Source organism: Hyla sarda (genome assembly GCF_029499605.1).
Source record: "Hyla sarda isolate aHylSar1 chromosome 1 unlocalized genomic scaffold, aHylSar1.hap1 SUPER_1_unloc_17, whole genome shotgun sequence".
Taxonomy (NCBI): domain Eukaryota; kingdom Metazoa; phylum Chordata; class Amphibia; order Anura; family Hylidae; genus Hyla; species Hyla sarda.
This window is the reverse complement of record NW_026607578.1, coordinates 440,781-468,646: the sequence shown is the minus strand read 5'-3', so window position 1 is coordinate 468,646 and position 27,866 is coordinate 440,781. Positions and strand designations below refer to the sequence as shown.

The 27,866-nt window shown below is 41.6% G+C and overlaps 1 protein-coding gene across 1 annotated transcript in view; it reads right to left on the bottom strand.

The window, feature by feature from the left end:
* Positions 1–224: 224 nt before the first annotated feature.
* LOC130298028 (oocyte zinc finger protein XlCOF22-like) overlaps positions 225–27,866 on the bottom strand; it is a 100,379-nt gene continuing 72,737 nt past the window's right edge. Inside the window, exon 7 of the mRNA XM_056550910.1 lies at positions 225–1,707. Coding sequence (XP_056406885.1) covers positions 365–1,707 — 1,343 coding nt within the window. The 3' untranslated portion in view covers positions 225–364. The remainder of the gene's footprint in view (positions 1,708–27,866) is intronic.

Below are 27,866 nucleotides of genomic sequence, written 5' to 3'. Positions count from 1 at the left end.
CGGGAAACGATCGTCTAGGGTTTGTGTTAAATAAAAGTATCTGCAGCGTCTTATGTTCAGAAGAGACGATCTTCAAGGGAGACGCGCGGATCCTGTCTGATGCCTTGAATTAAAGTCTCTATAATCATAATGAGAAGGGGGCGGGGACAACACTGACGCATTATATTCCCTATATACAACGTCAGGGACAATATTACATTTATTATAAGTCCAGTGTGCGGAGATGATTATAAGAATAATAAATAATATAAGAAAGAAAACTTTTATTAACCATTGGTAACAAGTTTGGAGATGTAGTATATGATATATGTATAAATGTCAGATATCCTATGTACATGGATAATATATAGATGTGTTATCTGCATCATTTACTGCTCTGAATTGGCTTCTCTCCTGTGTGAGTTCTTTGATGTACAACAAGACTTGATTTCAGAGCAAAACATTTCCCACATTCTGAACATAAAAATGGCTTCTCTCCTGTGTGAGTTCTTTGATGTCGAATAAGATGCGATTGCTGAGTAAAACATTTCCCACATTCTAAGCATGAAAATTGCTTCTCTTCTGTGTGAGTTTTTTGATGTTGAATAAGATTTGGTTTCAGAGTAAAACATTTCCCACATTCTGAACATGAAAATGGCTTGTCTCCTGTGTGAGTTTTTTGATGTACAACAAGACTGGATTTAAAAGTAAAACATTTCCCACATTTTGAACATGAATATGGCTTATCTCCTGTGTGAGTTCTTTGATGTTGAACCAAACTTGATTTTACAGTAAAACATTTCCCACATTCTGAACATGAAAATGGCTTGTCTCCTGTGTGAGCTCTTTGATGTTGAACAAGACTTGATTTTACAGTAAAACATTTCCCACATTCTGAACATGAAAATGGCTTCTCTCCTGTGTGAGCTCTTTGATGTTGAACAAGACTTGATTTTACAGTAAAACATTTCCCACATTCTGAGCATGAAAACGGCTTCTCTTCTCTGTGAGTTCTTTGATGTTTAATAAAATTTGGTTTCAGAGTAAAACATTTCCCACATTCTGAACATGAAAATGGCTTGTCTCCTGTGTGAGCGCTTTGATGTTGAACAAGACTTGATTTTAAAGTAAAACATTTCCCACATTCTGAACATGAAAATGGCTTCTCTCCTGTGTGAGTTCTTTGATGTTGAATAAGATGTGATTTCCGAGTAAAACATTTTCCACATTCTGAGCATGAAAATGGCTTCTCTTCTGTGTGAGTTCTTTGATGTTGAATAAGATGTGATTTCCGAGTAAAACATTTTCCACATTCTGAGCATGAAATTGGCTTCTCTCCTGTGTGAGTTCTTTGATGTACAACAAGACCTGATTTAAAATGAAAACATTTCCCACATTCTGAGCATGAAAATGGCTTCTCTCCTGTGTGATTTCTTTGATGTACAACAAGACGTGATTTAAAAGGAAAACATTTCCCACATTGTGAGCATGAATATGGTTTCTTTCCTGTATGAGCTCGTTGATGTCCAACACCCCTTCTGTGACCTTTCTGTGATGACTGAGAAGACAGGACCTGTATATAAGGATGAGATGACAGATCTTGGCTGTGAAGGGCTGAGGGTGTATCTGGGATAATGGAATGTTCTTCATATGTATCTTGTGTGATATCATCATCTGCTTTATAATCTGAAGATATAAGATTCTCCTCTGATCTCCTGGTACAAGAATCTGCCAAGAATAAAACAGATTTTATTATCAGTATTAACCCTTAACATCCCAGGATATTTAAGCTTTTGTGTTTTTCTTTTTTTTTCCTCCTCTCCTCCCAGCCTAAACTCTTTTCTTTTCCCATCTACACTGGGTTTAAGAGCTTGTTTTTGTGGGACCGATCTTACACTGTATTGCACCACCAATGATTCTCACTAAGGCTGTATAAATGCTGATGTCAGCTTTGACTGTAGCATCTAAGTGGTTAATATCCAGCATCAGAGATTGCTCTGTGTCAGCTATTAGCAGCCGCCCTCAGCTGAAGAATGCAGCCAAGATCCAACAGATACAGAGGGGGCACAGGTCCCGGGGCCACCCCATACACCCTTAACTGCCCGATGAGGTAAATAAAAATCATAAGTCATTAAGGGGTTAAAATTTTCATATATTTTTGTTAAATCTTGTCCAGAATATTACACAATGGAACAATCATCATCCTACCTTGTGTTAATGATCACTGTGTATAGTCTCCTGTAATATCTCCATGATAATCTTCTCCTCGCTGTGTATAGTCCTGTAATGTCTCCATGATAATCTTCTCCTCGCTGTGTATAGTCTCCTGTAATGTCTCCATGATAATCTTCTCCTCGCTGTGTATAGTCTCCTGTAATGTCTCCATGATAGTCTTCTCCTCGCTGTGTATAGTCCTGTAATGTCTCCATGATAATCTTCTCCTCGCTGTGTATAGTCTCCTGTAATGTCTCCATGATAATCTTCCCCTCGCTGTGTATAGTCTCCTGTAATGTCTCCATGATAATCTTCTCCTCGCTGTGTATAGTCCCTGTAATGTCTCCATGATAATCTTCTCCTCACTGTGTATAGTCTCCTGTAATATCTCCATGATAATCTTCTCCTCGCTGTGTATAGTCCTGTAATGTCTCCATGATAATCTTCTCCTCGCTGTGTATAGTCTCCTGTAATGTCTCCATGATAATCTTCTCCTCGCTGTAGTCTCCTGTAATGTCTCCATGATAATCTTCTCCTCGCTGTGTATAGTCTCCTGTAATGTCTCCATGATAATCTTCTCCTCGCTGTGTATAGTCTCCTGTAATGTCTCCATGATAATCTTCCCCTCGCTGTGTATAGTCTCCTGTAATGTCTCCATGATAATCTTCTCCTCGCTGTGTATAGTCTCCTGTAATGTCTCCATGATAATCTTCTCCTCGCTGTGTATAGTCTCCTGTAATGTCTCCATGATAATCTTCTCCTCGCTGTGTATAGTCTCCTGTAATGTCTCCATGATAATCTTCTCCTCGCTGTGTATAGTCTCCTGTAATGTCTCCATGATAATCTTCTCCTCGCTGTGTATAGTCTCCTGTAATGTCTCCATGATAATCTTCTCCTCGCTGTGTATAGTCTCCTGTAATGTCTCCATGATAATCTTCTCCTCGCTGTATATAGTCTCCTGTAATGTCTCCATGATAATCTTCTCCTCGCTGTGTATAGTCTCCTGTAATGTCTCCATGATAATCTACTCCTCGCTGTATATAGTCTCCTGTAATGTCTCCATGATAATCTTCTCCTCGCTGTGTATAGTCTCCTGTAATGTCTCCATGATAATCGTCTCCTCGCAGTGTATAGTCTCCTGTAATGTCTCCATGATAATCTTCTCCTCGCTGTGTATAGTCTCCTGTATTGTCTCCATGATAATCTTCTACTCGCCGTGTATAGTCCCTGTAATGTCTCCATGATAATCTTCTCCTCGCTGTGTATAGTCTCCTGTAATGTCTCCATGATAATCTTCTCCTCGCTGTGTATAGTCTCCTGTAATATCTCCATGATAATCTTCTCCTCGCTGTGTATAGTCTCCTGTAATGTCTCCATGATAATCTTCCCCTCGCTGTGTATATTCCTGTAATGTCTCCATGATAATCTTCTCCTCGCTGTGTATAGTCTCCTGTAATGTCTCCATGATAATCTTCCCCTCGCTGTGTATAGTCCTGTAATGTCTCCATGATAATCTTCTCCTCGCTGTGTATAGTCTCCTGTAATGTGTCCATGATAATCTTCCCCTCGCTGTGTATAGTCTCCTGTAATGTCTCCATGATAATCTTCTCCTCGCTGTGTATAGTCCCTGTAATTCAATTACTATAGGTCACCTAAGTGACCCAAAAGTAACCCAATTTCCCATATATTCCCAAAACTTTATTATTAATTCTTAATTAAGCACACAATAATTTTAAAGATACAGTGTTTTCCCGCTCCTAAAGTAATAGCTGCTATATAGCACTCTCCGTATTTATGATCGGTGTACACCTGCAGCGTGTACAACCAATATAGGAGCTAACACTGATATTTAAAATCAAAGCTCAGCCCCCCTCAACATGTTTCGCTGCTGGACGCAGCTTTGTCAAGAGGTTAATGGGCACTGAGGTTAGCACGCCATAGTTAGGGTTTATAAAAACTCCCCTTGATGACTTCATTGAATTAGAAGCTAGTTACTGATTGGCTGACACGCCATCAGTCCTATCCGCTTGCTGTCATGTGTGTTTGACAGCCCTTTCACCCTATAGTTATGATCGTTCATCAGCAAATCAAATTCCCTGATGCATTGTCTACTCGTGAATGGTTAATTCCTTTATGACGTATGTGCGCAGAGAATCCTGCGCCGACACATAGCGCACAGGCGCTCAGAGATTCATTACCTGCGCACTAAATCCTGCGCGAATACTTAGTAAGTTTTTCATGCCGGCATTTCATCACATATGTATCACTGCGCACAAGAACCTGCGCGAGCACTTAGTCATACACATGTCGCACCATCATACATATCACTGCGCACAAGGAGCTGCGCGAACACTTGTTCATATGCATATCACCCTACTATATGTGAATTGCTGTGCACAGAGGCTGCGCGAACACTTAGTTCTTATCCGTTGTGTCTAGACAATTCTTACAGGTAAGTATAGTGCATCACTCTTCTTATTAGGATACTAAGACCTACCCCAATTGAATTTTATTAATAGATGATAGGAATCATAATCTTCAATTTATTTATATACTAAAAGACATAATGATGATAGTATATGTGACTATAATATCACAGATAGATATAACAGATGGTTTATCTAGGTATATGATTAATACTGATGTCAATATATCTGCTGTTGTATGGAGATAGCCTGTAATCCCCTCCTCCAGATGATAATCAAATTCACTTAATTGAGTTATATAGATTGCTGTTCAATCCAATATTTTGAGAATTATCTATATTCAATGTACCCTATCTCATTACCATCTTCTCCTTTTACAGTTCTCTAGGATGCCATATTTACTATAATCATATGAGGTAAGCGTCCTATCTAGTAGCATAAGGTTCTCTCTTTCCTATTGTCTAGGTGTCCATCTTATTAATATGATTCAGTTATACTATATCACTTATTATATGTCTGCAGTTGCTGACTAATAGGTGAATAAGACTATTATTGCAGTACACCGATATGTAAACATGTGGAATAGCTTCTATTTCATGTCCATCTTAGATTGGCCATGTGCTTCCAAGTTTAGAACAATATATTATTTTATGGTATTGCATGTAATGTCATATAAAAGGTGCGAAGGTAAATCCTTCATTTAGTCCTAATGGGCTCAAACTTTTCAAGCGCTGAATCCATTTCGCTTCCTCTCTTAGTAACTTTTTATCCAAGTTCCCTCTTCTAGGGCCTAAGGTCACTTTCATCAATCCCCAGAATTTGAGGGTAGTGACCTCCCCACCATGACAGTCGCGGATGTGTCTAGCTAACGGTGTGTCCTCTCCAGTGCGGATTGTGCTTAGATGTTTAGATATTCGTCTTCTAAGCTGTTGTGTGGTTTTTCCCACATATATCTTAGTACATCCGCACTGAACTATATACACTACCCCAGCCGTTTGGCAGTTGATAAAATCCCTAATTACATATCTGCGACTGTCAATCGGATTTATAAATTCTTTAACTCTGGGAAAAAATCCACAAAAGGAACAATTGCCACACGGGTATGATCCCTTTATAGTGGACCGTAGCCACGTTCCCTCCCGTTTGTCCTGATACAGACTGTGAACCAGATGTTCACGTATGTTTCTCCCCCTCCTATATGTGACAGCTGGATAAGGAGGGATCACCTCCTTAAGATCATTATCAGCTAAAAGTATTGGCCAAAATTGGCGTAGTAAAGCCATCACTTGTCTGTTGTTGCCATCATATGTTGCAATACATCTCACTGTTTTTGTTTGTGAGGTTGAAGGGATTTTATCTCTCAATAGTTCCTGTCAAGGGGTGTCTCTTGCCCTAGCGAATGCCCGGTGAAGTACTTTTTTAGGGTACCCCCTCCTAATAAATCGCTGATATAATAATCGGCTTTCCTGTAGGAATGTTTCATCATCAGAACAATTCCGTTTGGCCCTGAGATATTGTCCAACAGGTATTCATCTTTTTAATGGGGTTGGATGATAGCTACCCCATTCGAGGAAGCTGTTGGTGGAGGTGGGTTTCCTATATATCTGGGTTTTTACACTATCTCCAGGGTCCAGGGTGATTTCCAAATCCAAAAAATTAATAGTGTTTTCATGTATTTCAGAGGTAAACATCATCCCTATAGTGTTCTTATTTATAGTTGAGACAAATTCGTGAAAAAGTGCAATAGTACCATCCCAAAATAATAAAACATCATCTATAAATCGCCCCCAAAATAAAATGTGCTGAGTATATTGGTGAAGAGAATCAATAAAAACAAAAGTGTCTTCCCATCACCCAAGAAATAGATTAGCAAAATTTGGTGCACAATCCGTGCCCATTGCTGTGCCTTTGTGTTGTAGATAAAACTTATTATCAAAAATGAAATAATTGTGAGTGAGTAAGAAATTAAGGAGTGTCAAAATGAATTGATTGTGTTCAGTGAACTGTGTGCCTTTAATGCATAAAAAATGCTCAACAGCTGTGAGTCCCAATTCGTGCCGTATATTTGTATACAATGCCTCCACATCTAGACTGGCAATGTATGTTAAAGGTGGAAAGGAAATTTCCTCTAGTTTAGAGACTGCATCCGCAGTATCTCTAATGAAAGAAGGTAATGTATACACAAACGGGGCAAGCATCTGGTTCACATACTGGCTAATGCCTTCTGTTAGATTTTCATTCCCCGATATGATGGGGCGTCCCGGGATGGGAACTTTCTTTTTATGTATCTTGGGCAGCGCATACATAGTTGCCAATGTCGGTTTAAGATTGAGCATATATTTGAGTTCATCTTCAGTGATAATGCCCTTCGTCTTCGCCTCCAGTAGGATTGTTTTTAATTCGGTCACATATTGCTCAGTTGGATTCGAGCTCAATCGTTTATACGTACTAGAATCTCTTAATAGTCTTTGAACCATAGCCACATAATCAATTTTATCTATTATGACTATATTTCCCCCCTTATCGGAGGGCTTAACTACAATCTGTTGGTTCTCTTGTAGTTCTTCTAATGCCTGACTCTCTTGAGTGGTTAGATTTCTCACTCTTCTATTTGGCTTGATGTCCATCAGCTCATTACTTACCATTTGTACAAAGATATTAATATTATTGAACTGTCCAAAATTGGGGGTGGTTCGGGATCTGGGTTTCAATGTGGAGAAAGGGGGAGTAGATGTTCTTACTCCATTCTCGCTCTCCTCAAGAAGATCTTGCAGATCAATAAGAGCCTGTTGGTCCTGTCTCGAGGGCTGATCAGTATTGGCCTCTATCCTTTTATGAATTTTGCGTAGAGCGAGCTTACTCGCAAAGAGGTTGACATCTTTGACCCACTCAAATGAGTCATACTGGGGGGTAGGTGTATAGGAAAGCCCCTTTCTCAATAATCCCTCTTGTTCCGGTGTTAACATATGGGATGACAAGTTGACTATCTGCATCTCATCATCATCCTTATTTATTTGATTTTGGATGGGTATGCCCATTTGTCTCTGTCCCCTAATTGTACCCCCTCCCCTAAAAAAGATTGTTGTTGGTGAGTGCCTGCTATCTCCCCAGTCATCATCATTTGTGTAGAGGCACTGACCGGAGGTGATTGCGTCACTCGTGCAGTTCCAGGGGGCAAGATTGGCTGCATTGTGGACGGCATCTGTGCCATCTGTGCATGTCCAGTTGGCATTATTTGGGCAGCAGTAGTTATTACCGGTGGATTGAACAGCAATCTATATAACTCAATTAAGTGAATTTGATTATCATCTGGAGGAGGGGATTACAGGCTATCTCCATACAACAGCAGATATATTGACATCAGTATTAATCATATACCTAGATAAACCATCTGTTATATCTATCTGTGATATTATAGTCACATATACTATCATCATTATGTCTTTTAGTATATAAATAAATTGAAGATTATGATTCCTATCATCTATTAATAAAATTCAATTGGGGTAGGTCTTAGTATCCTAATAAGAAGAGTGATGCACTATACTTACCTGTAAGAATTGTCTAAACACAACGGATAAGAACTAAGTGTTCGCGCAGCCTCTGTGCACGGCAATTCACATATAGTAGGGTGATATGCATATGAACAAGTGTTCGCGCAGCTCCTTGTGCGCAGTGATATGTATGATGGCGCGACATGTGTATGACTAAGTGCTCGCGCAGGTTCTTGTGCGCAGTGATACATATGTGGTGAAATGCCGGCATGAAAAACTTACTAAGTATTCGCGCAGGATTTAGTGCGCAGGTAATGAATCTCTGAGCGCCTGTGCGCTATGTGTCGGCGCAGGATTCTCTGCGCACATACGTCATAAAGGAATTAACCATTCACGAGTAGACAATGCATCAGGGAATTTGATTTGCTGATGAACGATCATAACTATAGGGTGAAAGGGCTGTCAAACACACATGACAGCAAGCGGATAGGACTGATGGCGTGTCAGCCAATCAGTAACTAGCTTCTAATTCAATGATGTCATCAAGGGGAGTTTTTATAAACCCTAACTATGGCGTGCTAACCTCAGTGCCCATTAACCTCTTGACAAAGCTGCGTCCAGAAGCGAAACATGTTGAGGGGGGCTGAGCTTTGATTTTAAATATCAGTGTTAGCTCCTATATTGGTTGTACACGCTGCAGGTGTACACCGATCATAAATACGGAGAGTGCTATATAGCAGCTATTACTTTAGGAGCGGGAAAACACTGTATCTTTTAAATTATTGTGTGCTTAATTAAGAATAATAAAGTTTTGGGAATATATGGGAATTTGGGATACTTTTGGGTCACTTAGGTGACCTATAGGAATTGAATTTGAGTATCAACCCGCCATATATTGGTCTACATATGGCCAATAGTCCCTGTAATGTCTCCATGATAATCTTCTCCTCGTTGTGTATAGTCTCCTGTAATATCTCCATGATAATCTTCTCCTCGCTGTGTATAGTCTCCTGTAATATCTCCATGATAATCTTCTCCTCGCTGTGTATAGTCCTGTAATGTCTCCATGATAATCTTCTCCTCTCTGTGTATAGTCTCCTGTAATGTCTCCATGATAATCTTCTCCTCGCTGTGTATAGTCTCCTGTAATATCTCCATGATAATCTTCTCCTCGCTGTGTATAGTCCCTGTAATGTCTCCATGATAATCTTCTCCTCGCTGTGTATAGTCTCCTGTATTGTCTCCATGATAATCTTCTCCTCGCCGTGTATAGTCTCCTGTAATGTCTCCATGATAATCTCCTCCTCGCTGTGTATAGTCTCCTGTAATGTCTCCATGATAATCTTCTCCTCACTGTGTATAGTCTCCTGTAATGTCTCCATGATAATCTTCTCCTCGCTGTGTATAGTCTCCTGTAATGTCTCCATGATAATCTTCTCCTCGCTGTGTATAGTCTCCTGTAATGTCTCCATGATAATCTTCTCCTCGCTGTGTATAGTCTCCTGTAATGTCTCCATGATAATCTTCTCCTCGCTGTGTATAGTCTCCTGTAATGTCTCCATGATAATCTTCTCCTCGCTGTGTATAGTCCTGTAATGTCTCCATGATAATCTTCTCCTCGCTGTGTATAGTCTCCTGTAATGTCTCCATGATAATCTTCTCCTCGCTGTGTATAGTCTCCTGTAATGTCTCCATGATAATCTTCTCCTCGCTGTGTATAGTCTCCTGTAATGTCTCCATAATAATCTTCCCCTCGCTGTGTATAGTCTCCTGTAATGTCTCCATGATAATCTTCTCCTCGCTGTGTATAGTCTCCTGTAATGTCTCCATGATAATCTTCTCCTCGCTGTGTATAGTCTCCTGTAATGTCTCCATGATAATCTTCTCCTCGCTGTGTATAGTCTCCTGTAATGTCTCCATGATAATCTTCTCCTCGCTGTTTATAGTCTCCTGTAATGTCTCCATGATAATCTTCTCCTCGCTGTGTATAGTCCTGTAATGTCTCCATGATAATCTTCTCCTCGCTGTGTATAGTCTCCTGTAATGTCTCCATGATAATCTTCTCTTCGCTGTGTATAGTCCCTGTAATGTCTCCATGATAATCTTCTCCTCGCTGTTTATAGTCTCCTGTAATGTCTCCATGATAATCTTCTCCTCGCTGTGTATAGTCCTGTAATGTCTCCATGATAATATTCTCCTCGCTATGTATAGCTCCTCCTTGTTCCCAGTCTCCTTTCCTCCGTCATTCTATCCTTGTTCCCATGTATGTGCCCCTACCCCTGTATACACCATAGGTCTTCTTCATTACATTCACTTTCATACCTACACCTCATTTATGTCTTCAGTGAATTCTCCCCACATCGGCCGCTCTCTCCTACCCTCCCCCATGTACAGATCACATGACCTATGCCCTTTCATCAATCACTTTTAACCATCTGATTCCATTGTGTAATATAAAAGTCGTCCCATAAATCACTGCTCCATCTCTTGCCTCTTATCCTCCAGTAATATCTGCAGGGATCTGTCTCTGCTACTTCTATCACAAAGCAGCTATGATAGCAGAGCAGGGACACCTTACTAGGAGCAGGGACATTGTCTTTGACAGGTGTCCATGCTCCCCAGCACAATTTCAATGGTGCCCTACACTATTTAGATCCCATAACGACCAGGGAAATTACATTTTTGCATCTTCATTTGTTTCCTCCTCTTCTTAGAGCCATCACTCATTTTTCCACCTCTAGACCCTTATGCTTGTTTTTTGCAGGAACAATCATGCTATGTGCCATAAAATTGACTTGTTCTCCTCATAGATCAGGTTGGTACGATCGATATGTATAGCATTGCGTTATATTTTACTCCTTTTTTTATTTTTTAAACTTATTTTACTGAAAAGTGAGTAAAGTGACGTACAGTGTAAGCACAGACCATGGAAGCCTATGACAAAATACCATTCAGCACGATGTATACAGAGTGAGGACAGCTGCATAACACAGTCACTGACTACAGACACAATACAACCTAAACCGGGAACCTTAAAGGGGTACCCTGCCCACAGACATCTTATCCACTATACTTTGGGTGGTCCATGTGGTCTGATGAGCACAGTTAAACAGATTTGTAAATTACTTTTATTTAAAAATCTGTATCCTTCCAGTACTTTTCAGCTGCTGTATGTTCTTTTTGTTGTGTAGTTCTTTCCAGTCTTACCCCGGTGCTCTCTGCTGCCACCTCTGTCCATGTCAGGAACTTTCCTGATCATCATAGCAAACTTCTCTTTCTCCGGACAGTTTCTGACATGGACAGAAGTGGCAGCAGAGAGCACTGTGATCAGACTCAAAAGAACTACACAACTTCCTGTGAAGAATACAGCAGCGGCTATGTACTGGAAGGATTAAGATTTTTAAATAGAAGTAATTTACAATTCTGAATAACTTTATAGCACCAGTTGATAAAAAAAATGGTGAATTATACTCACCGATAATTCCACTTCTGGAAGTCTCCACGACAGCTCCCATGAGATTATCTCCTCATCCTGATTGGGACAGGAAAAAACACTGAGAGGTTAAATTCCCCACCCCTTCCTCTCCACACCAGTGTATTTATAAAGAACTTCAATAGAAGAAAAGAAAGTAGGCGACAACTCACCAAACGTAGCTTTAGGCTTCTTTTATTGTAGCAGGTGAATAAACAAGTGCATACTCACATGCAGAGAGCGACGTCCGTTTCACACAATACTGTGCTTCTTCTGGCTCAACCAGAAGAAGCACAGTATTGTGTGAAACAGACGTCGCTCTCTGCATGTGAGTTTGCACCTGTTTGTTCACCTGCTACAATAAAAGAAGCCTAAAGCTACATTTGGTGAGTTGCCGCCTACTTTCTTTTCTTCTATTGAAGTATACTACGGTTGTGTGGACTTTGGTACGCTGAGCACCACCACAGGCTACGATAAGTGACTGTGACCTAGAACTCGGCACAGGACTTTTGCAACACTCCACAGCAATTACAGTAGTGCCAGTTGGAACTTTCTTTGTACATATTTATAAAAAAAACGCCGAGGGAAAAGGAAAAAAAGTACAATAAAACACCACAATAAAAAACAAAAGGGTGGGATGTATGGGAGCTTTCGTGGAGACTTCCAGAAAAGGAATTATCTGCGAGTATAATTCACCATTTCCCCCCACGTCTCCACAACAGCACCCATGAGAAATACCAAAGAATTTATTAGTGAGGGACTATAGCACTGAGAACTTTACGTCCAAAGGCCATATCCTCAGAAGACAAAATGTGAACTCTATAATGTCTGGAAAAAGTATGGAGGTTTTTCCAAGTGGCAGCTTTGCAAATCTGTTCTACAGAAGCTCCTGCTCTCTCTGCCCATGATGAGGAAATTGCTCTAGTAGAATGGGCCTTCAATTGTATAGGAGGGGCTTTACCTCGGGCCACATAAGCCTCTGAAATTGAGGTCTTAATCCATCTGGCTATAGAACTCCTAGAGGCTTTCTTGCCTCTATTAGGGCAAGCAAACTGAATAAACAGATTATCATCCTTCCTCCGCTGACTAGTTCTTTCAATGTAAAGGAGAACAGCTCTTCTAACATCCAAGAGACTATATGATTTTTCTAAGTAATTTTTGGGATTTGAACAGAAGGATGGAACCACAATATCCTGTGATCTATGAAATGTAGAGCCAACTTTAGAAAGGAAGTTAGGATCAAGCTTAAAAATTATTTTGTCATCCAAAATTCTGATATAAGGCTCCCGGATAGAAAGAGCCTGAATTTCACCTACTCTCCTAGCTGTAGTGATGGCAATTAAAAATATAGTTTTCAGAGTCAAACATTTTTCAGAAATAGAATCCAGAGGCTCAAAGGGATCCAGAGGAAGAGCCGCTAGAACTGTATTTAAATTCCACTGAGGACAGATATTTAAAGTCTTAGGTCTGAGTCTGCTGGACCCTTTAATAAATCTTTAAATCCACATGTTATCAGCCAATTTTACATGATAGAGAGCACTGAGAGCAGAAACCTGTACTTTGAGGGAACTAGGGGAAAGACCTAAATCAAATCCCTGCTGAAGGAAGTCTAGAATTTTTGGAATCACCGGAGTGTTGATAGAAAAAGAATCCCCACACCAAGAAATAAACTTCTTCCAAGTTTTAGCATAGATTCTAGAGGTAGTATCTTTATGGCTAGATAGAAGTGTATTTACTACCTTTTCAGAGAAACCTTCCTTCAGCAGAATGGACTTTTCAATTTCCATGCTGTCAAGCTGAGGTTTTTCATCTGACGATGAAAAGGCAGATGGGATCCTCTATACTTAGAGTTTTTAGTCGAGAAAACCAGCTTTTCTTTGGCCAGTATGGGGCTACTAGGATTAGAATGCAATGGCAGTTCATTAGTTTTTGAAGGACCCGAGATATCAGAGGTAGGGGAGGAAATGCATATCCCATACTGAATGTCCAATCCTGAGCCAAAGCATCTACTGCTAGAGGAGAGTCTTTTGGATTTAAGGAATAGAATAGATCCATCTTGTGATTTATCCTGGTTGCAAACAGATCTATTTGAGGAACCCCCCATCTCTCCATAATCATACTGAACGTCCACGGGGCTAGAGACCATTCCCCCTGGTCTAATATATGTCTGCTCAGGAAGTCCGCCTCTAAGTTCCAGATCCCTCTTAGATGGATTGCTGATATCAAAAGTACTTTGTTTTCTGCCCAATAAAATATTTGATGAGAAATTGATTGAAGAGCTGTATGTCTTGGACCCCCCTGACATCTTATAAAGGCCACTGCAGTCATGTTGTCCGAGTAAATGAGGATATGGCGATTCTTGGAGTGTCATCCATATTGCCAGTAGCTCTCTGAAGTTGGAAGACTTCCTTGCTGTCTGAGGATCCCACTTTCCTTGGACTACTCGAATCTCTGAGTGAGCACCCATTCCCCTGCACTGGCATCTGTTGTTATGAGTAACTGGTTTGTCTGGAACCAACCTACTCCCATCTCTAATTTTTTCTTAGATGGGTTTTTACTTGAGAGGGAATTATCACTCTTTTGTCTAAAGACTTCTGTGACTTGTCCCAAATGGTTAGAATCCACTTTTGTAGAGGCCTGGAGTGAAACTGAGCCCAAGCTAAAGATTGGATACATGATGTCATATGACCCAGAGTGGACATTGCCGTCCTGATTGTACAAAAGTGGAAGGATAGGAACCGGGACACTAATGCCTGCAGTAATATCCTCTTGGAATCCAGAAGAAAGGAGGTCTGAATCCTTGAATCCAAGAGGGTACCCAGGAATATCTTCCTCTGACTGGGAATAAGATCTGATTTGTCCACATTTAGAATCCAGCCCAACTTCTGGAGAACAAGAATAGTTCTTTGTAAATGAATGTGGTCTAGATAAGGAATAATTAAAATAGACTCTTTCCTGAGAAGGGCAACCACCTCTGCCAAGACCTTGATGAAAATTCGAGGCGCAGATGACAGGCCGAATGGGAGACAGACAAACTGAAAGTGGCGGACACTGGACCCCCACTGGATGGCAAATCTCAAAAATTTTTGGGAATTTGAATGGATGGGAATATGGTAATAAGCATCTCGAAGATCGCTTGTCGCCATCACAGTCCCCTTCTTTATCAACTGAACTGCAGATTTTACAGATTCAATCTTGAATTTTTTGTAAACCACAAATTTTTTGGACTCTGACTAGTAACAATGTATCTCGAAGGGGGGGTGATGACAACTTGCTCCCCCCTCTGGCCTGGCGTCATTGTTTAGGGTTGGAAGAGGACTGACCGGGGTTAGTGAAGATATTTCTACCCCTATTCCTGTAAGACCACCATCCTGTTTTCCCTTTACCTCCTCTGAAAGATTGGTCTGACTGGGAAAAAATACGAAAAGGAGATTTCATAGGTTGGACCTTATTTAAGAATAGTCCTTTTTTCTTGTCTGCTGCTTTTTCCAATATAGAATCCAGCTCTGGACCAAATAAAAAAAATTCATGGAAAGGAAGGGAGCAGAGTTTACTTTATGAAGTCATGTCTCCCGACCAAGATTTTAGCCACAGTACACGCCTAGTGGTATTGGACAAAACAGCAGTATGAGAAGCAAGTTTTACCGATTCTGCAGAGGCATCTGATAAAAAATTAGATGCCATTTTGAGCAGAGGCAAGGATTCCAAAATTTGGTCTTTATGGGTATCAGACTGGTGGTATTCCTGTTGGTCGAACCAAACTCCTAAAGTTCTGGCCACACAGGTAGAGGCCTTAACAGTGAAGAAGCAGCTTCCCAGTTCTTTGTAAGCAAACTCTCTGCCTTTATATTCATGGGATCCTTAAGTTGTGTAGCATCCTCGAAAGGCAGAGAGGTACGCTTTGCTACCTTAGCAACCGAGACGTCTACTAATGGTATCGTGTCCCAGGTAGTAGAGTCTGCGTCATCAAAGGGATATCACCTTTTTAGACCCCTAGGAATAATAGCATTCTTTTCTGGCTTTGCCCATTCCTCCTTAATAATTTTATGTAAATTCGAATGAACAGGGAACGTACAGGATTTCCTGTCTCCTAGGCCTCCAAAAAGCTCATCCTGGATAGACTTAGTCTCCTGAACTTCCTCTAAATTCAAGGTAGTACGAAAGGACTTAATTAAGGATTCGATATAGTCAGAATTCAAAGAAGAATCTTCCTCTTCATGAGGATTTTCCACATATTCTCCATTCTGGAGATACACTTTCTTCAAAATCCTAAAAGGATACCGTTTTGGTCTTTTTTACAGCTGAGACATGAACCATAGTAGATACCACAGGGGTAACAGGTGTAAAAGAAGCCAATGCAGAGTGAATCTCTGAATGAATCATGGAGTTAATTTCTTGCATGAGTGTGGGAGAATCATCTTTAACCGCTGATGCCATGCATGCTTTACACAGAAGTTTAGAAGCAGATTAAGGAAACTCTTTGTAGCACATTACACATTTTTTTGGGTTTTGATTTTTTTGATTTAACAGAAGAACCTGCAGAATCCTTGTCTCCCTGCAATTAGAAGGAAGAGAAGGATAAAACACCATGCAAACGAAGATAGGCCAGGGAGAACCCATAGGCCCTCAGTACTCACTGATCCTTGGACCGCTGAAGGATCTGGAATCTTTGCAGGCGAGCTCATGATGCAGCCTTGTAATAATAAACGCTGGAATCAGGTAGAGCAGCTTCCATTTGGGAGAGGGGCTTCTTATAGGAAAAAAGCCGGTCTCCAGATTCAAATTCCGCACCCTATGGCGGCTGTAAGTGACGTCAGACGCCATCGTTCCGGCTGGAAGGAGATTCTGCAGACTGCTCATCGGGACTTTTAAACAAGGAAGCGCTCGCCTGAGGCAAAGCCCGGGACACAATAAGAGCAGAGACCGCTGCAAGAACGCCGCCAGCACCTGCAGTGCTCCCGCAGAGTTTTCTCTGCTCCATACTCCTGGAGTGGACCCACAGCACGGACCGGACCTATGGGAGAGAACAAGACAGGGGGTGTGCTGTGCCAGCACCCCGAGTCTGCAAGGCCCCGGTAAGGACCTTCCAATTTTTTTCATGCAGGAGAGAAGACCCCCCTGCACCTCTCAGCTCCTTCCCTGACAGGGACAGGAAAAAACACTGGTGTGGAGAGGAAGGGGTGGGGAATTTAACCTCTCAGTGTTTTTCCTGTCCCAATCAGGAGGAGGAGATAATCTCATGGGTGCTGTCGTGGAGACGTGGGGGGAAAAGTGCACTGCATAAAAATGGAAGCCCACAAAATGATTTTTTTTTTTTGGGTGGTAAAATGATCTATCTACTTTCCACCACTACCTACCTACACCGTCTACCTACCAATGCTATCTACCTACCGCCATTATCTGCCTTCATACTGGCATTATCTACACTATTTAGGGCACTGAGGGTAGGAAAGAATTGGGAAATGTGCTGGAAACGTGCGGCGCCTAACGTGTTTCTCTGGCAGATTCTGTGGGGATGAAAAGGAAAGAGAACGACTTCAGGAAGACGCCCCCTGTGATTCACCACATGTAACTGCACTGTAATCACTTATATGGTCTGCAGCACCTGTATAGAGCTGGGGGCACTGTATGGGGGGATATTGGTCTGTGTACAGGGGTTTTATTCAGTATCAGTATGGCAGTATTATCCCGTCATTATATGGTGGTAATGGTGGTGGTCATGATGTGGTGCAATTATTCATCCCTTTTATTCCTTTATCACGACAAAATCCTGATCAGCTGAGAGGACGGTGGGAGGGCCCTTACCTGCCTCCTCGTCGTCTGATCAGTGTTCTATTGCTCCAAGCCTGAAGCAGCAGAGCACTGATAACAATGATCAATGTTATGGCATAGCACTGATCAGTATATACAATCAGAAGATTGCAGGTAATAGTCCCCTATGGGGGCTAAAAAAAAAAAGTGTCAAATAAAAAGAAAAAGTTAATAAATGTGAATAAGCCCCTCCCCTAATAAAAGTTTGAATCTCCATTTCCATTTTTTTTAAATAAATGTAATAAAAAAAAAATATACAAAACAAAACGTGGTACCGCCACGTGCATAAATGTCCGAACTATTTAAATATAAGGTTGGCCAAACTGCACGGTCGATGGTGTACACGTAAAAAAATACCAAAGTTCAAAATTGTGCATTTTTGGTCACTTCATATACTATAAAAATATTACTGAAATGCAACAAAAAAAGTCCCATCAAAACAGAAATGGTACCGATAAAAACTACAGACCACGGCGCAAAAAATGACCCTCATACAGACGCGTATACGTAAAAATATGAAGTTATGGAGCTCAGAAGAGGACAATTTTAAACATATTAATGTTGGTGCATGAATTTTTTAAAGTAGTAAAATAAAATAAAACCTATATAACTTGTGTATCCTTGTAACCGTCTGGACCTACAGAATAAAGATAAGGTGTTAATTTTACCGAAAAATGCACTGCGTAAAAACGGAAGCCCTAGAAAGAGGCAAATTGGCGTGTTTTTTTTTTTTATTTCCCCCCCACAAAATTTTTTTTTTGTTTCGCCGCAGATTATGTTATAAAATAATTGATGTCATTACAAAGTACGATTGGTGACGCAAAAAACAACAAGCCTCATGTGGGTCTGTAGGTGCAAAATTGAACGCATTATGATTTTTAGAAGGTCATAAGGAAAAAAGCAAAAGTGCAAAAAACAAAAACTTCCTGTGGAGCATACAGCAGCTGATAAGTACTGGAATGATTAAGATTTTATAAAAGAAGTCATTTACAAATCTGTATAATTTTATGGCACCAGATGATTAAAAAAAAAAAAAATTTCCACTGGAGTACCCCTTTAACCCCTTAAGGACCGAGCCCTTTTTCACCTTAAGGACCGGAGCGTTTTTTGCAATTCTGACCACTGTCACTTTAAACATTAATAACTCTGGAATGCTTTTAGTTATCATTCTGATTCCGAGATTGTTTTTTCGTGACATATTCTACTTTAACTTAGTGGTAAAATTTTGTGGTATCTTGCATCCTTTCTTGGTGAAAAATCCCCAAATTTGATGAAAAAAATGAAAATTTTGCATTTTTCTAACTTTGAAGCTCTCTGCTTGTAAGGAAAATGGATATTCAAAATAATTTTTTTTTTTATTCACATATACAATATGTCTACTTTATGTTTGCATCATAAAATGTATGAGTTTTTACTTTTGGAAGACACCAGAGGGCTTCAAAGTTCAGCAGCAATTTTACATTTTTTCACAAAATTTTCAAACTCGCAATTTTTCATGGACCAGTTCAGGTTTGAAGTGGATTTGAAGGGTCTTCATATTAGAAATACCCCATAAAAGACCCCATTATAAAAACAACACCCCCCAAAGTATTCAAAATGACATTCAGTAAGTGTATTAACCCTTTAGGTGTTTCACAGGAATAGCAGAAAAGTGAAGGAGAAAATTCAAAATCTTCATTTTTTACATTCGCATGTTCTTGTGGACCCAATTTTTGAATTTTTGCAAGGGGTAAAAAGGAGAAAATTTTTACTTGTATTTGAAACCCAATTTCTCTCGAGTTAGCACATACCTCATATGTCTATGTTAATTGTTCAGCGGGCGCAGTAGAGGGCTCAGAAGGGAAGGAGCGACAAATGGTTTTTGGGGGGCATGTCACCTTTAGGAAGCCCCTATGGTGCCAGGACAGCAAAAAAAAAAAAAAAACATGGCATACCATTTTGGAAACTAGACCCCTCAGGGAACGTAACAAGGGGTAAAGTGAACCTTAATACCCTACAGGTGTTTCACGACTTTTGCATATGTAAAAAAAATATTTTTTTTTTTACCTAAAATGCTTGGTTTCCCCAAAATTTTACATTTTTAAAAAAGGTAACAGCAGAAAATACCCCCCAAAATTTGAAACCCAATTTCTCCCGATTCAGAAAACACCCCATATGGGGGTGAAAATTGCTCTGCTGGCGCACTACAGGTCTCACAAGAGAAGGAGTCACATTTGGCTTTTTGAAAGCAAATTTTGCTCTGGGGGCATGCTGCATTTAGGAAGCCCCTATGGTGCCAGGACCGCAAAAAAAAAAAACACATGGCATACCATTTTGGAAACTAGACCCCTCGGGGAACGTAACAAGTGGTTAAGTGAACCTTTATACCCCACAGGTGTTTCATGACTTTTGTATATGTAAAAAAAAAATTTATTTTTTTACCTAAAATGCTTGTTTTCCCAAAAATTTTACATTTTTAAAAAGGGTAATAGCAGAAAATACCCCCCAAAATTTGAAGCCCAATTTCTCCCGAGTACGGCGATACCCCATATGTGACCCTAAACTGTTGCCTTGAAATACGACAGGGCTCCAAAGTGAGAGCGCCATGCGCATTTGAGGCCTAAATTAGGGACTTGCATAGGGGTGGACATAGGGGTATTCTATACCAGTGATTCCCAAACAGGGGGCCTCCAGCTGTTGTAAAACTCCCAGCATGCCTAGACAGTCAGTGGCTATCTGGCAATACTGGGAGTAGTTGTTTTGCAACAGCTGGAGGCTCCGTTCTGGAAACAGTGGCGTACCAGACGTTTTTCATTTTTATTGGGGAGGGGGGCTGTGTAGGGGTATGTGTATACGTAGTGTTTTTTACTTTTTATTATATTGTGTGTAGTGTAGTGTTTTTAGGGTACAGTCACACGGGCGGGGGGTTCACATTAGTTTCTCGCTGGCAGTTTGAGCTGCAGCTGAAAATTTGCCGCAGCTCAAACTTGCAGCCGGATACTTACTGTAATCCTCCGCCCATGTGAGTGTACCCTGTACGTTCACATGGGGGGGGGGGGGGGGAAATACCTCCAGCTGTTGCAAAACTACAACTCCCAGCATGTACGGTCTATCAGTGCATGCTGGGAGTTGTAGTTTTGCAACAGCTGGAGACACACAGGTTGTGAAACACCGAGTTTGGTAACAAACTCAGTGTTTTGCAACCAGTGTGCCTTCAGCTGTTGCAAAAGCTACAACCCCCAGCATGTACGGACAGCATAAGGGCATGCTGGGTCTTGTAGTTATGCAACAGCCGGAGGCATACTACATTGGCTGAAGATGCTGGGGATTGTAGTTATGCAACAGCTGGAGACACACTGGTTTGCTACTTAACTCAGTGTGCCTTCAGCTGTTGCAAAACTACAACTCTCAGCAGTCACCGACAACCAACGGGCATGCTGGGAGTTGTAGTTATGCAACCACCAGATGCAACACTACAACTCCCAGCATGCACTTTAGCTGATTGTGCAAGCTGAGAGTTGTAGTTATACAACAGCTGAAGGTACACATTTCCATAGAAAGAATGTGCCTCCAGCTGTTGCAAAACTACAAATCCCAGCATGCCCATAAGGGCATGCTGGGAGTTGTAGTGGTCTGCCTCCTGCTGTTGCATAACTACAGCTCCCAGCATGCCCTTTTTGCATGCTGGGTGCTGTTGCTAAGCAACAGCAGGAGGCTGTCACTCACCTCCTGCTGCTGCTCCACGATGCCGCCGCACACGTCAGTCCCTCGCTGCCGCCGTCGCTCCTGGGGCCCCGATCCCAACAGGGACGCTGGGGATCGGGGTCCCCAGCACCGGGGGTCGTCTTCCCGCACCCGCTCACGTCCTCCGGAAGAGGGGCGGAGTGGGTGCGGGAGTGACACCCGCAGAAGGCGCCCTGTTTGGTCGGCCGGGAATCCGGCCGACGAATAAGGGCGATCGTGAGGTGGCACCAGTGCCACCTCACTCCTGCAGGCTCTGGCTGTTCGGGGCCATCTCTGACGGCCCCGATCAGCCAGTAATTCCGGGTCATCGGGTCACTGGAGACCCGATTAATTCGGAATCCGCCACAGATCGCTGGACTGAATTGTCCAGCGATCTGCGGCAATCGCCGACATGGGGGGACATAATGACCCCCCTGGGCGATATGCCGGGATGCCTGCTGAACGATTTCAGCAGGCATCCAGCCCCGGCTCCCCTCCGGCTAGCGGCGGGGGCCGGAAATGCTCAGGGCGTATCCATACGCCCTCGGTCCTTAAGGACTTGGAAACGGGGGCGTATGGATACGCCCTATGTCCTTAAGGGGTTAAGGTGAAAATGGGCTTAACTCCTTAAGGACTCAGTGTTTTTCCGTTCTTGCACTTTAGTTTTTTTTCTCCTCACCTTTTAAAAATCATAGCCCTTTCAATTTTGCACCTAAAGACCCATATGACACTTGTTTTTTTGCGCCACCAATTGTACTTTGTAATTACATCAATCATTTTACCCAAAAATCTATAGTGAAACCAACCAAGAAAAAAAATATTTGTGGGACAAAATTTTTTTTTTTAAAACGCCATTTTGTACATTTTGGGGGCTTCCGTTTCTAGGTAGTACATTTTTCAGTTAAAATGACACCTTTTGTTTATTCTGTAGGTCCATACGATTAAAATGATCCCCTACTTATATAGGTTTGATTTTGTCATACTTCTGGAAAAAATCCTAACTTCATGAATGAAAATTAATATGTTTAACTTCTTAAGGACTCAGGGTTTTTCAGTTTTTGCACTTTTGTTTTTTCCTCCTTACCTTTTAAAAATCATAACCCTTTAAATTTTCCACCTAAAAATCCATATTATGGCTTATTTTTTGCGTCGCCAATTCTACTTTGCAGTGACATTAGTCATTTTACCAAAAAATGCACGGCGAAACGGAAAAAAAAAATCATTGTGCGATAAAATCGAAGAAAAAACGCCATTTTGTAACTTTTGGGGGCTTCCGTTTCTACGCAGTGCATATTTCGGTAAAAATGACCCCTTCTCTTTATTCTGTAGGTCCATACGGTTAAAATGATCCCCTACTTATATAGGTTTGATTTTGTCGCACTTCTGGAAAAAATCATAACTACATGCAGGAAAATTTATACGTTTAAAAATGTCATCTTCTGACCCCTATAACTTTTTATTTTTCCACGTACAGGGCGGTATGAGGACTCATTTTTTGCGCCGTGATCTGAAGTTTTTATCGGTATGATTTTTGTTTTGATCGGACTTTTTGATCACTTTTTATTCATTTTTTAATGGTATAAAAAGTGACCAAAAATGCGCTTTTTTGACTTTGGAATTTTTTTGCGCATACGCCATTGACCGTGCGGTTTAATTAATGATATATTTTTATAGTTCGGACATTTACGCACGCGGCGATACCACATATGTTTATTTTTATTTATTTTTTACACTGTTTTATTTTTTTTATGGGAAAAGGGGGGTGATTCAAACTTTTATTAGGGAAGGGGTTAAATGACCTTTATTAACACATTTTTTTTGCAGCGTTATAGGTCCCATAGGGACCTATAACACTGCACACGCTGATCTCTTATACTGATCATTGTTATCCCATAGGGACCTATAACACTGCACACACTGATCTCTTATACTGATCATTGTTATCCCATAGGGACCTATAACACTGCACACACTGATCTCTCCCATAGGGACCTATAACACTGCACACACTGATCTCTTATACTGATCATTGTTATCCCATAGGGACCTATAACACTGCACACACTGATCTCTCCCATAGGGACCTATAACACTGCACACACTGATCTCTTATACTGATCATTGTTATCCCATAGGGACCTATAACACTGCACACACTGATCTCTCCCATAGGGACCTATAACACTGCACACACTGATCTCTTATACTGATCATTATTATCCCATAGGGACCTATAACACTGCACACACTGATCTCTTGCACAGATCACAGGTGTGTATTAACACGCCTGTGATCAGAGTTATCGGCGCTTGACTGCTCCTGCCTGGATCTCAGGCACGGAGCAGTCATTCGCCGATCGGACACCGAGGAGGCAGATAAGGTCCCTCCCGGTGTCCTGTAAGCTGTTCGGGACGCCGCAATTTCACCGCGGCAGTCCCGAACAGCCCGACTAAGCCGGGTCACTTTCACTTTAGAAACGGCGGTCAAAGCTTCTAAAGTGTTAATACCGCACATTGCCGCGATCGGCGATGTGAGGTATTAGCCGCGGGTCCCGGCCGTTGACGAGTGCCGGGACCGTCGCGATATGATGCGGGATTGCGGCGGGATTGCGGCGTAAATAAACGTCCTGCGTCGTTAAGGGGTTAAAATTGTCATCTTCTGACCCCTATAACTTTTTTATTTTTCTGTGTACGGGGCGCTATGAGGGTAATTTTTTGTGCCCTGATCTGAAGTTTTTATCGTTACTAATATTGTTTTGATCTCACTTTTTGATCGCTTTTTATAAAATTTTTTAGGGTATAAAAAGTGACCAAAAATACGCTATTTTGGACTTTGGAATTTTTTTTTACGTCTTCGCCATTGACCGTGCGGTATAATTAACGATATATTTTCATAGTTCGGACATTTACACACGCGGCAATACCACATGTTTGTATTTATTTTTCTTTGCATTTTTGTTTGCAAATGGGAAAAGGGGTGTGAACAGTGTTATCGTTGCTCCACTGCTCCTGTCTGTTTCTCAGGCATGGAGCAATAGAGCAACGATCGGACGCCGAGGAGGCAGGTGGGGACCCTCCGCATCCTCACAGCTGATCAGGACACCACGGTTTCATCACGGTGTCTCCGATCAGCCTGACTGAGCTGCCAGGAAGCATTTTTAAAAATTTTAGATGCGGCAATCAACTTTAATCGCCGCATCTAAAGGGTTAATACCGGGCATCACCGAAATCAGTGATGTCCGGTATTAGCCACCAGTCCCGGTCGTTGCTAGGTGCTGGGCCCAACACGCGTGACCCCGCTTTATAACACAGGAGCGGGCGGATCCTGCATCCTTAAAAGGTTAAGGTGATAGTGGTCTGAGTACAGGTGTTTTATTCAGTATCAGTACGGTAGTATTATCCCGTCACTATATGTAGTAATGGTAGTGGTCATGGTGCGGTGTAATTGTGGAGGCATTGGAGGTGAGGGGGGCATGGGAGGTGAGGGAGGGATAGTGGGGCATGAAAGGCAGGGCGACAATCTGATAGAAGGCCTCCTCAAGGGGTCCCAAAATGGTGATCTCTCTCTCTCTCGGAACCTAGTGTAAATTAGGATAATGAAAGACAAAAGCTCCTCGAGATCTCTGACCACAATCTCATCTTGTATAATATCGGAGAGTCCACGAGAGAACGTGTCCACCAGCGCTTCCTTATCCCAGCACACTTCTGCTGCTACAATACAGAACTCTATTGAATTCTTGGCCACAGTTCTCGTCCCCTGTTACATGGACATGAGCTGCTCTGCCGCAGAGGGAGAACGGACAGGGAGATTAAAGGGGTACTCCACTGCACCAGTGGTCAGAACATTTAGTTCCAAATGCTGGGTGTGGGCTGCGGGGGTCATAATGTCACACCATGCCCCCTCAGTGCAAGTCTATGGGAGCGGGTGTGATGGCCTCGTACACATAGGGATATTTCTTGTCCATATTCCAGTTGTAGTATCACATTAGTTTGCATTTTGGCTGAATAGAAGAATATACAGCAAGAGACAGGACAAAGAGATTAAAGAATTCTACACAATTACTACAGTCTCTATATTAAGTTGTTACTACTCACATGGGTGGTTACTTGTAGGAATGTACTCCTTATACTGCTCATCACCGCTCACATCTGTCTCTTCTTCCTTCATATCAGTAGCATTAATATTATCCAGATCTTTTCCTGTCAGAATGTCCTCCTTATACTGCTCATCATCACTCACATCTGTCTCTTCTTCTTCCTTTATGTCTGTAGCATTAATATTGTTTAGCTCTTTCCCTGTAGGAATGTTGTCCTTATACTGCTCTTCACTGCTCACATCTGTCTTTTCCTCTTCCTTTATGTCTGTAGCATTAATATTGATCTTATTTTTCCCTGCAGGAATGTCCTCCTTATACTGCTCATCACTGCTCCCATCAGTCTCTTCTTCTTCCTTTATGTCTGTAGCATTAATATTGATCAGATTTTTCCCTGCAGGAATGTCCTCCTTATACTGCTCATCACCGCTCCCATCAGTCTCTTCTTCTTCCTTTATGTCTGTAGCATTAATATAGATCAGATCTTTCCCTGTAGTAATGTCCTCCATATTCTGTTCATCAAGAGGACGGGGACACCTCTCTAGTGCTGTTCTCTTACTGGATCTGACTGTAGGGAACACAAACAGAGACTGAATTCATTCTTTACATACAAATAATGAGAGGACGTGTGTATATAGTCATGTCTATTACCTGGTGATGTGAGGGGCTGCTGATCCTCCATCATGACCTGATCCTTGTACTGATCCTTGTGTCCTTCTACATACTCCCACTCCTCCAAGGAGAAATAGACCGCCACGTCCTGACACCTTATAGGAACCTGTATTGTGAATAAACATTTAATTCTATACAATTCCAGGATGTTATATGGAGACATTTGAGGGGATATTCCTGCACATGATTTATCTTCTTGCTCTCGGATGATGAGGTGAATACTTGTCGGGGCAGATCCTCTATATTATGGTCACATGTCCTGAACTGACCGCAAGTCTGATGACCCAGCTGTCAGTTCAGGTCATTATACCCAAAGCGCCGTCCCATGGAGTGTAAGGAGTTAAGTGATATTTCATAGTATCACTGCTCCCCTCCCCCGGGACTATATAGATGGCTGCTTACTGTCTGGCCCTTAAGGATAGAATTGGCAGTGCTGTGCGCCACTTAACCCTAGCTAGACTGGATGCTCTTATCCCAGCGAGTAGAAGGGACAATAAGCAGCTATCTGTATAGTGTGTGGCCCCAGAAAAGTTAAGTAGCAATGTATCACCACCATTTAACTCCTTCATGGCTGACTGGGCAGGAGGTATATAATGTACAGCCATGGGCCCAGCTCCGGAGCAGGAGACGCATCAAATCTGGCATATCTTCTGCTCCTGTGCAGGAAACCCCTTTCAGAGCAGGGACTCCTGTCATTAAAGTGATAAGATTTGGAGGGGAGGGAGGCTGCTGCCAGTCTATGAAGCACAGTCAGGAGTTCAGCACAATTCATAGTCCCTAGGACCTACCTGCTATCAGCATCTGGGACTCATTGCTAATGCAGGACATAACCAATGCCAAAAATCTATTTCCGGTAGCTCAGTGGAGCTGATAAGGACCCCCACAGTGAAATAGCGGGGTCCCGGTCAGCTGAGAGAACGTGTGGAGGTCCCTAACCTCGCTCCACGCTGTCTGAACGACGCTCCAATCCTGCAGGCAGCCTCAGCACCACAGCATTGATCAGTGTATGTAATCTATAGATTCCATGTAATAGTCTACTACAGGGACTAAAAAACTGTGAATAAGGTAAAAAGAACATTAACTTAATGTGAATAAGCCCCTCCCCTAATATACTATTAATCTTCCCCGTTTACCAATTATTTTTAAATAAAATAATGTAAACAAAAATTCATCTAAACTTATGTGTAACCGCACGGTCAATGGCGTAAACGTAAAAAAATACAACTTCATGGTCCAAAAGAAAAGTCTTAAAAAGCGATCAAAAAGTCTCATCAAAACTAAAGTGTTTCCGATAAAAATTACAGATCACGGCGCAAAAAATGACTTTCATACATCCCCGTATACGGAATAATAAGAGAGTTATAGGGGACAAGGTAGGACAATCTGATACATACTAATTTTTGTACAATAAGTTAGAATTTTTTATATTTTAAAAGTATTAAAATAAAACCTATATAAATCATTGATCATTATAAACGTTTGGACCTAAAGAATAAAGAGAATTATTACCGTAATGTGCACTGCGTCCAAACAGAAGACCCAAAAAAAATTTTTAAATTGCTTTTTTTTCTATTTCACCCCACAAATAAAAATGTTTGTCCCTTGTTGTAGATTTTGCAGTAAAATGAGTGATGTCATTACAAAGTACAAACCGGTGGTGAAAAAAACAACAAGAACAAGAAGCCTCATATGGGTTTGTAAAGAGGAAATTGCAATCATTATGGCTATAAGAAGGCGAGGAGAAAGACATTAAAAAGATAAATCACTGTGTCCTTAAGGGGTTAAAACTCAAAACTACCGGGTTCTGAAGGGGTTAATAGTACAAAAAAACCCATCTAACAGCAACATGTGACCTCACGCATACCTCCACCTGCAGACTGTACAGGAGCCGTGTGCTTACAGGACCTGCGATGAAGTCACAGTCATGTGATCAATCGGGACTCTGCTGTCACATGACCATTCTCACAGGTCCTTAAATCATCATCCCGTCTATCCTGCACGGC